Source organism: Osmia bicornis, chromosome 11 (assembly GCF_907164935.1).
Source record: "Osmia bicornis bicornis chromosome 11, iOsmBic2.1, whole genome shotgun sequence".
Taxonomy (NCBI): domain Eukaryota; kingdom Metazoa; phylum Arthropoda; class Insecta; order Hymenoptera; family Megachilidae; genus Osmia; species Osmia bicornis.
This window is the reverse complement of record NC_060226.1, coordinates 6,216,026-6,228,193: the sequence shown is the minus strand read 5'-3', so window position 1 is coordinate 6,228,193 and position 12,168 is coordinate 6,216,026. Positions and strand designations below refer to the sequence as shown.

The window sequence follows — 12,168 nt, the reverse complement described above, 5'->3', positions numbered from 1 at the left end:
TCGAATCATTGCAATAACGCGACGTGATTTTGCGAATTAACTAACGTTTATTAATTAACAGGTGGTCATCCAACCGGAGACTGTATACGAAAGAGCCCAATACCAATTCGAAGACGAGGCGTTCGACACGGTAGCAGACCTGATAACTTTCTACGTGGGCAGTGGTAGACCGATAAGCCAGGCGAGCGGGGCTCGAATAATCACCCCGAAACCAAGATCCGTTCCTTTGACCTGTGTCGCAGGCTCGACCAACAGCCAACACTGTTCCAGTCCCTCGTCGTCGTCTTTGTCGACCGGTTCCCCGCCTCGTCTGCCACGGAAACAACAGCGTAGCCACTCTCTGTCCGCCCAGCACCATCCCTCGGACCAGCACGATGCTCGACAAACGTCGAACCAGCAAACGACAGTACCTCACGTACCGGTTCAATCGAGCACTCTACCTCGAGTTCCGCCGATTCAAAACCAACCACCTTCGTGTTCCCTCTCGTTGGGTCGTCAAAAGATCACCAGGGTGACATCCGACCCGGCTCTCCAACAGCAACAGCAGCCGATGCACCAGCCAGCGAGTCTGAATCATCAGAACTCCCTTGGAACGGCTCCGCCAAAGCCACCAAGGGTGCCGTACGCTCTGAACCATCAACATCATCCTCATCATCATCACCATCACCACCATCATCATCACCAAGGCTACCAGGCGTCTGGCAGCGACAGTGGAAACGGGTCAGGGGACAGTGAATTCGAGACGAACAACTCTGGTGGCACCAGTAATCCATCCTCCTCGGTCCCCATCAAGGGGGTCGTGATCAGGAGCCACTACAACACCAGCAACGATGGTACCAACGGGAACAATGGTAACGAGTACGAATTATCAGCGGAGGAGCAGCTAGTTGTAGCCGCGCCGTCCTTGGAGATCAGTACAGCCTTGGACATCGAAGGATTCACTACTCTGTTGCTACCAGCTGGTGAACACAGGCCTCTCGACCCGACTGCCTTGAGAGGGGTGTCGGGAATGTTGCACGATTCGGCGCCCAGGGTGTTGGCCTCGCACCTGACCAAGATCGACCTCGAGATAGCTCTTCAGCCTGGCCCGGGCAACAGAAACGGACTTAGTGGCATCGAGCTAGCCACCTTGCCGCATGGCAGGCAAGCTAGAATAGACCTGATCGAGAGGTCCGAGTGTTTGAAGCTGTTGGTCGCGGTGACTGTGCTGGCTGGAGCCACCGCGATCGAGAGGGCTGCCACGATCAGCAAATGGATCAAGGTGGCCATCGACACGAAGACTGCTCTGGGCAATCTGTACGGTTTCTGCGGCGTGATGCTCGGTCTGTGTTTGCCGCAGATCCAGAGGCTGGCTAACACGTGGCATCTGTTGAGACAGAAACACACGGACGAGGCGTTCAGTTTCGAGGCGAAGCTGAGACCCACCCTTAGGGCGATGAACGAGTGCACGAACCCTCAAGCTCCCAATACTACACTGCCACATCTGCTGCCCGTCGCTCTGTTGGGAGAACGCGGTCCTGAGGACATTTTAGGTGCGCTACTCTAGTAACATGCGTTTCCTTAGTGTTCGTTTCTAAAATCATAATTACTGATCGTTTCAGGAACCGTAACCCCATCAGGCTTGGCAGCAGCTATCCTATCCCCATGGGAGAACTCAGCGCCTGATTGCGGTCTGTCGATCGTTTGGTCGCACTTGGAATCGGCTCGAAAGATGACCGAGAACCTACCATTGTTCCGTAGAAACGCGGAGATCGTGCTCGAGGGTTCCAGAAGCGACGAACTCTTATCCGACGCGTTTCGAACGGAGTTTCACATAAAATTCTTATGGGGAAGCCGTGGTGCTACCGTGGCACCCGAGGAGAGGCACTTGAAGTTCACCCAAGTGTTGGACGCGATGTTCGATAAATGCTCGTCGAGCGAGGTAACGGCCTAAACGCGACCAAAGGATGAATTATTTTAGACCTTTTTTATAAGAACTTTGTTTTCCTTTCTCGTGAGAGAATATATTCTCCTGGCTGGAAGAGGACACGGGACCCGAACATTTACTTTCGGCTTACTTTTACGTGCTCGAATAAATTATACTTATGTAATTATGTAATTAAGTGACTGTAATTAAACTGTAATTTTCGCGGGTATTTTATTTGAGATAAGGTTCGCGATTGTGATGAACACACTTTACGTCGGTCGTGTATGTGCTTAGAGTTCAAGCAAATGTTCGTAATCGAAGACCGTTTTGCTTACGACCTTTCTATTGCAATAAAGTCCTAGCTCGTAAGTGAAACGCGATTTTCCTATCGCGACGTAGTAAGGAAACAATGATAAACGTGACAACGAAATAACACGGGCACATTAAAATGATCTGTCGCGATAGGTGAATCATGCTCGTCGCTGAGGAACAATCAAAAGGATAGCAGTAACAGAAAGAGAAGTACATAACTTTGGAGAGGTATAATCGCAAATAATAACAATGAAACGTGTCATATTTAACAAACAATTCCTGAAAATATTAATGATCCTTCCGTCATTAATAATGACAATATGATAATCAAATCGAGTTGAATTGTCGTGTACTTAATCTTTAATCGATCCTATTATTCGGCCGATAATACGTTGTAAATGTTGTTCATGTTTGTTCACATTTAATATACGAAGAATGAAAATCAATTGAGAAACGTGTTTTACTTTTATTGGATTTTACTTTGTATTCAATAGCTCATGAATTTGCGCGCGACGTGGAGAGGGAATTCGACACTATAAATGAATTGCGGCGCACTGGAGAACTATAAAGGTTCATAATTAATTTATTAGTGACTGGATTCTTATAAAACTTATATTAGAAAGTCGCTACAAGTATGTGGATTAAGAATCAATCATAAAAGTTCATAAATTATTCCTAGATAGGCCCATTTTTGCCGGTAATGTCACCTCGCTGCATTAACCATATCTACCCCCTTAAATAAAACTAGCACAATGACGATTATTATACTGGTTGTGCCCTCTTGATACGGTCTTGATTTCACCAGAGGTGTTAGGGACCCTCTGCATTCTTTTCATCCCTACATTCTCTTCATCCCAATATTCTCTTCATCCCTACATTCTTTTCATACATACATCCTTTACATCCCTACATTCCTTACATCCCTACATTCCTTACATCGCTTCATCCCTTACATCCCGACATTCCTTACATCTCTTCATCCCTTACAGCTCTGCTTCCCTTACATCCGTGCATTCCTCACATCACTACATCCCTCACATCTCTGCATTCCTTACATGCCTGCATCCTTTACATCCTTGTATCACATATAACCCTGCATTCCATAGATCCCAGTACCTCCCTGAAATTGTGTTGAAATTTTCGCGGCAATAAGGCCTGCGATTTTATACAAATTTAGTTCCTTTTTTCACCACCAGATGGCGCTGATTCGAGGTCGAGATTTTAGTTCACATTTTTGCCGCTAGAGGGCCAAAAATTCTGCAAACTTTAGTTCCTTTTTCAAAAACCAGATGGCGCTGATTCGAGGTCGAGATTTTAGTTCACATTTTTGCCGCTAGAGGGCCAAAATTTCTGCAAGCTTTAGTTCCTTTTTCAAAAACCAGATGGCGCTGATTCGAGGTCGAGATTTTAGTTCACATTTTTGCCGCTAGAGGGCCAAAAATTCTGCAAGCTTTAGTTCCTTTTTCAAAAACCAGATGGCGCTGATTCGAGGTCGAGATTTTAGTTCACATTTTTGCCGCTAGAGGGCCAAAAATTCTGCAAGCTTTAGTTCCTTTTTCAAAAACCAGATGGCGCTGATTCGACATCGAAATTTTAGTTCGCATTTTTGTCGCTAGGGGGCGCTGTTTTTTGAAATTTTCGCGAAATTCTCGAACTTACCTTTACTTACCTTTACTCGAAGCAGTCTTTATAATATATCTATTATAAGGGATGCAGAGATGTAAGGAATGTAGGGATGAAATGAATGTGGAGATGGAAAGAATGTAGGGATGGAAAAAATGCAGGGATGTAAGGGATGCAGAGATGTAACGGAACGAGGGATGTAAAGGAACTCCGCAGGGGTCCGGGGCTGGGGCCCCGGTCTGTACTGCACGCGGCCCGAAGAGTGCCGGCATCGGGTGTGGCCCCCGATGTCGGCAGAGTTTGGCACATGGCGGAGGGTCAAAGGACCCTCCCTAGCGCCCTAGTGCAGGCCACCGTGGTGGTTTTAGTGGGTAAAAATCCCACACTACCTCCGGCCCCTCCCCAGGGGGGCTGAAGGTGTCTTTCTGAAGATTTCCACCACGTTAAAAAAAAAAAAAAAAAAAGGGGTATTTAGGGGTTGCAGGAATGTAAAGAATGCAGGGATGTAATGAATTTTGGGATGGAAGTAATGCAGGGATGTAAGGGATACTGAGATGGCCTTGGGCTATAATGAAGGATAAAATTATATAAATAACTGGAAAATGTAAAATAAATGGGGTCCTCGGCTGAGACCCTGAAGAGGGATATAATCATACTTGTTATTCCCCTTCGATGAGCTTATTTAATAAGAAAAAAAAAATATATTTTTTAAATTCGGTGCATCGTTGGCGCTCTCTATCTACCGACATTACGGTATCCGGGGTGTCAGAGACCCCGGTGCGTCGCTGGCGCTCTCTGGATACGTACCTGATATGATCTTGGGGTGTCAGAGACCCCGATGCATCGTCGGCGCTCTCTGCCGACCGACATTACGGTATCTGGGGTGTCAGGGACCCCGGTGCATCGCTGGCGCTCTCTGCATATCTACCTGATATCATCCCGGGGTATCTGAGACCCCCTAAATTACATTACATTACATGACGGCTTTATTTGGACCGAAGTTGGCTTTCGAGAGGTGGGAGTCCCCCCCTATATTGCCCAACAGAAAGAGCGGTCAATAGACCCCTAAATCATGATCCCTCAAAAATAAAGGCATATCCAATCTTCCTGTATCTGTAGTCACTGCTTGCAATGATCCATCTGACATGTGGTCGTTACAAAGGTCAAAATCTATGCTAGAGAAATATGTGCGGAGTAGGAGACGGACTTTCATTCATTGTCAAAATTAAATAGCAATAATAGAGCAGTTCGTTTGATATATATTCACTAGTCAGTTAAATTACATGCATTCGTGGAGGTCACATTGTATCATATAGTGTCATTGATGTTGAATAATCAGTAGATGTTTGAAAAATGAGACCTCTCACAAATCTACCTCTAATATCAAGATTATCTAGAAAGGTGATACGCATTTTAGGATGCAACGAAGGGCTTATGACATTGCAAGGTACAAACACATATCTTGTGGGTACAGGACCTGGGTAAGCAGTCTTAATCTTATACAGTTTGGAACGTTGAGCATGATGCATGTGACAAAAATTTTACTATTGTCATAGGCGTATATTAATTGATGCAGGCGGGAGAAAAACTGCCAAAGAGTATACCAAATTATTAAAAAAAGTATTAGAAGAAGAGAGAGCTGCAGTTGTTCATTTGATAGTCACCCATTGGCACTCCGATCATTTAGGTGGAGTTAATCAGGTTCAGGATTTCTTAAAGACAATGAATGCTAATGGAACAGCTAGCACAGTTTGGAAATTACCTAGATCTCCAGAGGATAAAGGCACAAGCAAAGCAGAAACATCAACTAAATGGCAAGCTTTAAAGGATAAACAGATAATAGAAGTTGAGGGTGCTAAACTTTGTGTTGAACATACTCCAGGACACTCGAGTGATCATGCTTGTCTTTTATTAGAAGATGATCAAATATTATTTAGCGGAGATTGTATTCTTGGAGAAAGAACTGCAATATTTGAGGATTTATATGAATATATAGCTTCTCTAAAAAAGATTTTATCAATGAAACCACAAACAATTTACCCAGGTCACGGGCCAATTATAAAAGATCCAATATCTGCAATTAATTACTATATTAAACATCGAGAAAAAAGAGAATCCGATATTTTAGGAATTTTAGAGGAAAATACAAGAGATAATGCAATGTCTGAAATGGATATTGTGAAACAGATGTACACGGTAATATAATTACTTGATTTATGATATGTATCAGAATACAAAACATGTAATTTATACATTTGCACAACAGGCTTTATACAACAATATTTATTTCGTATATTTAGGATACTTCGCAAATCATGTGGGAAGCGGCAGCTTATAACGTAGAACGCCACCTCGATAAATTGTTGAAAGAAGGCAGAGTGAAAGGCGAAAAAGGAAAATGGCAAAGTATATAATTTAGTTGAATTTAGTATGTTATTTAATTTCTAATTGTTAATTATTAAACTTTTGGTCACGCTTGTAAAATAATACCTATAAATACTATACAAAATTGACAAAATACAGTATAGCATTGTTTCATAGTTTATTAGTATCTAATACTAAAATCCATACCCATATCAACTGAGAAAATTATCGAGAAAGCGATGCTGTGAAACATTTATTCGATTTACAGGAGCAAAATGATAATACATTGTTCATTGAATTTTGTTTCTCAGTGGTTAGGCTGACGATGCTACAAATGTGCGTACAGTGAAGAGTAATTGTTACAAACAACTTTACGAAGTACATGCCACATATTATAATGATCTGTTTATGTAATTAATGCAGCACTCGTGCTCTTTTTCTCCTCCTCCTTCTTCTGTTTTAACGGCCCTTTGAAACACGCGACACGTGAAATAGATGGTCGATATAAAATATATACTTTCCTACAAAGACATATCACGACATTAAACGTTTCAATAGTTTCATTATAAAATCTGTTTTTCTACTAGATAATGTTGGCGAGTATTCGTACACGTGGTACATAGCACCCCTTACGTTGAACAAAGGGGAGGAAAACCCCGATATAACATGACGTTACAATATATAATATAGACTTTGTTTATATCTTTAATAAGCTCACTTTATCTGATCATCTGCTTCTCTCTTTGGGTAAACGTAAAAAATATATAGATATACATATATATACTTATATGCACATATATCTATTTATCTCTCTCTATATATATATATTCGTATTATATATAAATCTCAATGATATATTTTCTATATTATTTTTCGTACTGACATATATAATATAATCTCTCTGTCGTTCTGTATTTGTCTAGTAGTTATAATAACAGCATCAACGCAATCACATAATCTTCTATTAATTGGTATTAATTATCAACAAAAAAAAAAATTTTTTAATTATTAAACAACATACGAAATATATTATACTTAGAAACATAATAATAGAAACCACGTCAAACAACAAGATGATTCATTTGTTAGAATGAAATCAAGTCAAGAAGGATGCACTAAATGTATTAATGATTCGTAGATTCGCTACTTTTTTAAGGTACCGTGAGAATGTAACTTTTTACTAACACTCAATTCCCGTGGCTCCGCTTAGAGTTGAGTGGGGTCAGTACATTGTCGATTATTACAAATTACATATACACACACGCGTATCGTATTCACGATGCTTCTTTTCTTCCAAGAGAGAAATACCAATCTCCGGTTAACTTTACAAATAGAGAAAAGGCACCTGGATGCGCAAGAGACGTGATGGAGATAAATAAAAATTAACTATCACATTTGACAACTCGTAGAAAAAGGAAGGTTAAAGAAAAACCCTAATTGTCGCGCTCTCGTGCGCCCGTCTTACTTAACACGATAGTTAATAGTTTTTCAATTATTACAAAGGTGGTGCAAACTTCGTCCATTTTCATTATATAAAAACGGATTTCATTTCTATCACATACAAAGTCTGAAACGACAATGTGGCACAAATATATATAACTCGTACTGAGCCAAGAATATACTTTCTTATACACAATTGATTGGAATTAATTACTTTGTTTTTTTTTTTTTCATTCTCTCTCTCTCTCTCACTCAATCAGTCACGCTCTCTTTCGTCCTTTGTATCCGAATAGATCGGATACAATTGTACACGTATTATAATGACAAGAATACGGCAGTACTACATAAGAAAGTTATTCTGAGAATCGAAACAGCTTGGATTTATGTAGCTCAACAGATCATGTTCTGACATCGATGTAAGCTCTTGAGGTAACATACCATCTTCTTGCTTTCGAACCGTCGTTCCAGTTGTATTGTTAGCCGTATTTGTAATAGGTGGGTTTACATTCTGTCTGTTGGGGGTGACGGGTAAGGCAACAGGCGGTGATTTGCTCGCAACCTGTTCGACGATATTATTTTGACCGGGCGGAGATTTCGGTAAGATTCCCTCCATAGCGCTGTTCATCAGCTGGGCGCTTTGAGTGGCGACGCTGTTTAATATATTTTTCGTCGCAATGATGGCATGCGCAGTGGTCGTGGTGATGGGCCGATTGTTAATTATATCTTGTGTTGCGTTAGTGATCACGTTGTTGATCGCCTGTTCCGCAGCAGTGGTCAGTCTCTGCTGCGACGGTTCCTGAGCCGCACCGCTCGCCAGAGCAGAACTAGCCTCGGCAACGAAACCCGCTGGTTGATTCAACATCGAACCTATATCTTGCTGCACCGCCTGTTGCATCGCCTGAGCCGCTTGCGCCTGCTGCACCGCTTGCTGAACCGCTTGCACCTGCTGCACCACTTCCTGAGTCGCTTGCTGCACCGCCTGCTGGACCACTTCCTGCGTAGCCTGTTGCATCGCGTGCTGAACAGCCGGCACAGCCCGAACCTGTTGCGCCGCTTGTACTTGTTGTACAGCCTGCTGGACAACTTGCGCGTGCTGCACCACGTGCTGGACAACCTGTTGCTGCGCCTGTTGTACAGCCTGGACCGCTTGCTGCTGCGCCTGAGCGACGACTTGCTCCACCTGCTGCTGTGCCTGCGCGACAACCTGTTCAACTTGCTGCGCCTGTTGCATCGCCACAACTTCTTGCTGAATAAGACCCTGAATCTGCGGAATATGTTCCGCCGCTATCGACATAGTCTCGTTCGTAACTTGCATCTGATTATGGGATGGTACAGTAACGCTAGAATTCGACGTACCGCTCGTAGTAACGACTGGCTCTTGCATCGCTGGCAAGAGGGCAGCGTTGATAGTTGTGAGCAGACTGTCGCCGTTGGTCGGCTCCTGGACAACCGAGGCAGGAGACGAGACGGTGGTCCCGCCGTTCCCAATCAAAGGCGGTACGCTTTGAGCCGGCATCAAAGCTTCGAGGAGCATCGTCTTGACGGGAATCGGTGGACTGTTTCTGCTCTGTTGAGGGCTCGGGATCGTCTCGTGATCGGTCACCGCGGACACGTGGCTCATCATGGTGCTGCTGTTGGGATTGACGGTGCGAAGCGGTGACACTAATTGATGAGATTCCGCGCCTGAATTGACGAGAGTATCCAGCTTCACACCTTGATTCGGAGAGGCTAAAATGTTGGAAGCTTGTCCCTGCTGAGGTTGTCGTCCAGTAGCGATTATGGAAGCTCGTTGCTGTATACTACCTACGAAGCCGTTCTCCTGACTCTCAGCCTCCTTTCCGTTAGACTCGATATGATTCAGATATTTCTCTACGCTATGGCCACTCTGGGCGGGTAGCTGTCCGTTCGACGTACCGGTGAAGTTCGACAAATTCCCGAACTCTGACTGATGATGTTTCATTCGGAGATCAACAACACCGCCGCCACCCTGTAGAGTTCCGTTAGGACTGCCTTCTGCCGGTAACATCGGGTTAGTTTCTTTGTTGATATGATGAGGACTTAGAACTTTGACTTGAGACGATTCGTGCATACCTCCGTAGCTGTTCTGGTGGGTGGACACCATCGACAACGGATGTTGGTTCCGCATCAAATCGACCACACCGAGTAGATTGACCGCTTCCTGTACCGGGGAATTGTTCGCCGCAACCGGTACCGATCTGATCATATTCGTTTGCGGCGTTTCCCTGGAATTCTCGTTCACGAGCTGCTGCAACGGGCTCGTCCCCGTCGAACCGTTCGCGGTCGGCGTTGGTATGCTTTGCATGCTGTTCTCGCTAATCATACTGTTCTCGCTATTCTCGTCTAGCACCTCGGTCTTCAAATTATCCGGCAGGATTAATTGAAGATTAGAAGACGATCTGCGATTTAGAAGGGGATTCGCTACCATGGCTGGCGGCGGCATCATCACGTCAGGCGGGGAATTTTGGCAATTTGGACTTTGAGCAGCCCACATCAGAACTGGAGTTACCTGAGACGATGCCGTTACTGGTGGCGGGCTTGGATCGCTTTTAAGAGTTTCCGTCGTTTGGGAGGATGATTGTTGTGACTGTATCGTTGTCAAGAAATTCGGCGTTCCCGCGGCTGCTTGTGTGATCAGAGCTGAAACATCATCGTAGTCTAGTTTAAATATATTTCATTTATATTGTTGCTCGCTACTTGTCATTCGGAGATTAAAATTCACTTACTGTTCGATGATACACCCGTGGTTAAAGACACGGCTGCTGCTGGGGACGTTGCTAACGCGGAATCGCCGTTCGAGGTTGACAATGGCGGCGTGATGGGCTCGATCTTGCCCACCGATGGCTCCGGAGCTGCGGACGCGGCGGTGTAAAGGAACGTATGAGGCTCGCTCGTTTTCCCGGACGACACCGCGTACAATTTCACGCTAACAGATTCCGAGGGCGCAAGATCTTGCCGCCTGTATGCAGGCACCACGCATACCAGATGCGTCTGTTGCAGGAACTCTTTGTCGGGTAAGACGGCGCACTCCCAGTGCGGTTCTAAGCTACTCGACAAATCGTCGTTGTCTAATTGAAACACTACACGAGTATCTTTAAGAAAGTTCTTCCCAAGTATAAACAATTCTAATCCACCGGTGCATGGACAGGAGGTGAGGGACTTTTTGCAGATCTCCGGTATACCCGGTGGTTGAGCTGAGAGAAAAGAACATACCTTAAGTATTATTGACGACACATCAACTAGTTGCGTATCAAATGGCTCGGATTTTGAAACACATCGTATCTGACAGGATTAGCTTCAGATTAGATCTGAGCGGGAGGCGTGTAAAAGGGGCGCAATAAAAGATTATACATGTCATCAAATAGCGTCAAACTTTCTATGTTTCAAAATCTATCATTCGATACTCAGTAATCACGATCAAGGATCAACAACTGTTATCGCAACACTTACTACAGACTATCGGTTGAGAACAGACTTGAAGAGTTTCCGTGTTACCATCGGGACGAGCGATCGTCGTGCGAAAAACCATGCGACAACGAGTCGACTTCTTTTTACTGCGTCCCTGAAGTACACCGGCTTCCTGTGGAAATCTGTGCTCCACGTCGACATTGCGCTCCTTCAGTATACCGACACAGTCGCAGGTGACCATCATGTCTTTCGCTGGATCCATGTCCACCTCGATCACGATGGTACCGTCGATTTTACGCTCGATACACGGGGTTGAGTTCTTGCCGCTGACGCGGCAGGCTTGGTAGAACATATGGGGCGCGACACGGCCGAGGTCCGTGCCGATGAAGACTTGAAGCGTGGTCGGTTTGTCGTAACCGACCAGACGAACGATCGGGAACCCGTTTCCGGTACGATCCTTCACTGCTCCTCGGGATCCTTCGGTTTGGTAACGGGCCCTGTGCTGCTGCTCCGGCTGGCAGATTATTTGCAATTGCACCTTTCCATCTGAGGAAGCACTGCCTGTGAATCGTATATGAAACACCGAATTTAAAATCGTCTTAAATAGCGTAAGTATGTTTATAAGGCAATTATTCGTTTATCTATTTTACAACTGTGAAGGGAAAATCCGTGTTCCATCGTAACTCGATGCTACTCTGTACGCGACAGATAATGATATCGAAAAATTAACAGAATTATTTCTCCGGAGGAGTGCAAATATTTTCATTACAATTTAAAGAGCTTACGGGTACATGAACCTTTCGCGACTATCAGTACAATATATCAGCGTTAAATGTAATTATAAATAAATAATAAAGCGAAAGCTGATCATATATGGTTTATACTAATGCTCCTTTCATATCTGGTAAACATCTTTTTTATTTGAAATATCATTCCGAACACGTTGGCAAAGTTAGGCCCCGTAACCGGAGGGGGATGGTTGTAAAGTGGGGAATAACAGGAAAAAGAGGATAAATTTCAGGCAAATACGAGAGCGACGTTCAGATGTGTCTGTTCCCTGAAATCTCGTTTGACCTACATTCGATATCACTGCCCGA

The 12,168-nt window shown here is 44.3% G+C and overlaps 3 protein-coding genes across 15 annotated transcripts in view; 2 read left to right on the top strand and 1 right to left on the bottom strand.

Annotated features, from left to right (window-relative positions):
* The window catches only part of LOC114873808 (breast cancer anti-estrogen resistance protein 3 homolog), a 104,833-nt gene extending 102,169 nt beyond the window's left edge, over positions 1–2,664 (top strand). For all 5 annotated transcript variants that reach the window (XM_029182519.2, XM_029182518.2, XM_046287686.1 and 2 more), the window contains 2 exons: positions 62–1,532; positions 1,602–2,664. In XM_029182519.2, coding sequence (XP_029038352.1) covers positions 62–1,532; positions 1,602–1,933 — 1,803 coding nt within the window. In that variant the 3' untranslated portion in view covers positions 1,934–2,664. The remainder of the gene's footprint in view (positions 1–61; positions 1,533–1,601) is intronic.
* A 2,203-nt stretch (positions 2,665–4,867) lies between these two features.
* On the top strand, positions 4,868–6,381 carry LOC114873793 (endoribonuclease LACTB2). Its single transcript, XM_029182485.2, has 3 exons — positions 4,868–5,322; positions 5,398–6,037; positions 6,142–6,381. The coding sequence occupies exons 1-3, from the start codon at positions 5,195–5,197 to the stop codon at positions 6,253–6,255; spliced, it is 882 nt and encodes a 293-aa protein (XP_029038318.1). The 5' UTR covers positions 4,868–5,194; the 3' UTR covers positions 6,256–6,381.
* A 62-nt stretch (positions 6,382–6,443) lies between these two features.
* The window catches only part of LOC114873789 (nuclear factor of activated T-cells 5-like), a 37,069-nt gene continuing 31,344 nt past the window's right edge, over positions 6,444–12,168 (bottom strand). For 8 of the 9 annotated variants that reach the window (XM_029182474.2, XM_029182470.2, XM_029182476.2 and 5 more), the window contains 3 exons: positions 11,114–11,632; positions 10,390–10,857; positions 6,444–10,303 (listed from right to left, as the gene is read on the bottom strand). In XM_029182474.2, coding sequence (XP_029038307.1) covers positions 7,986–10,303; positions 10,390–10,857; positions 11,114–11,632 — 3,305 coding nt within the window. In that variant the 3' untranslated portion in view covers positions 6,444–7,985. The remainder of the gene's footprint in view (positions 10,304–10,389; positions 10,858–11,113; positions 11,633–12,168) is intronic. The other variant, XM_029182471.2, reaches the window with a different exon arrangement.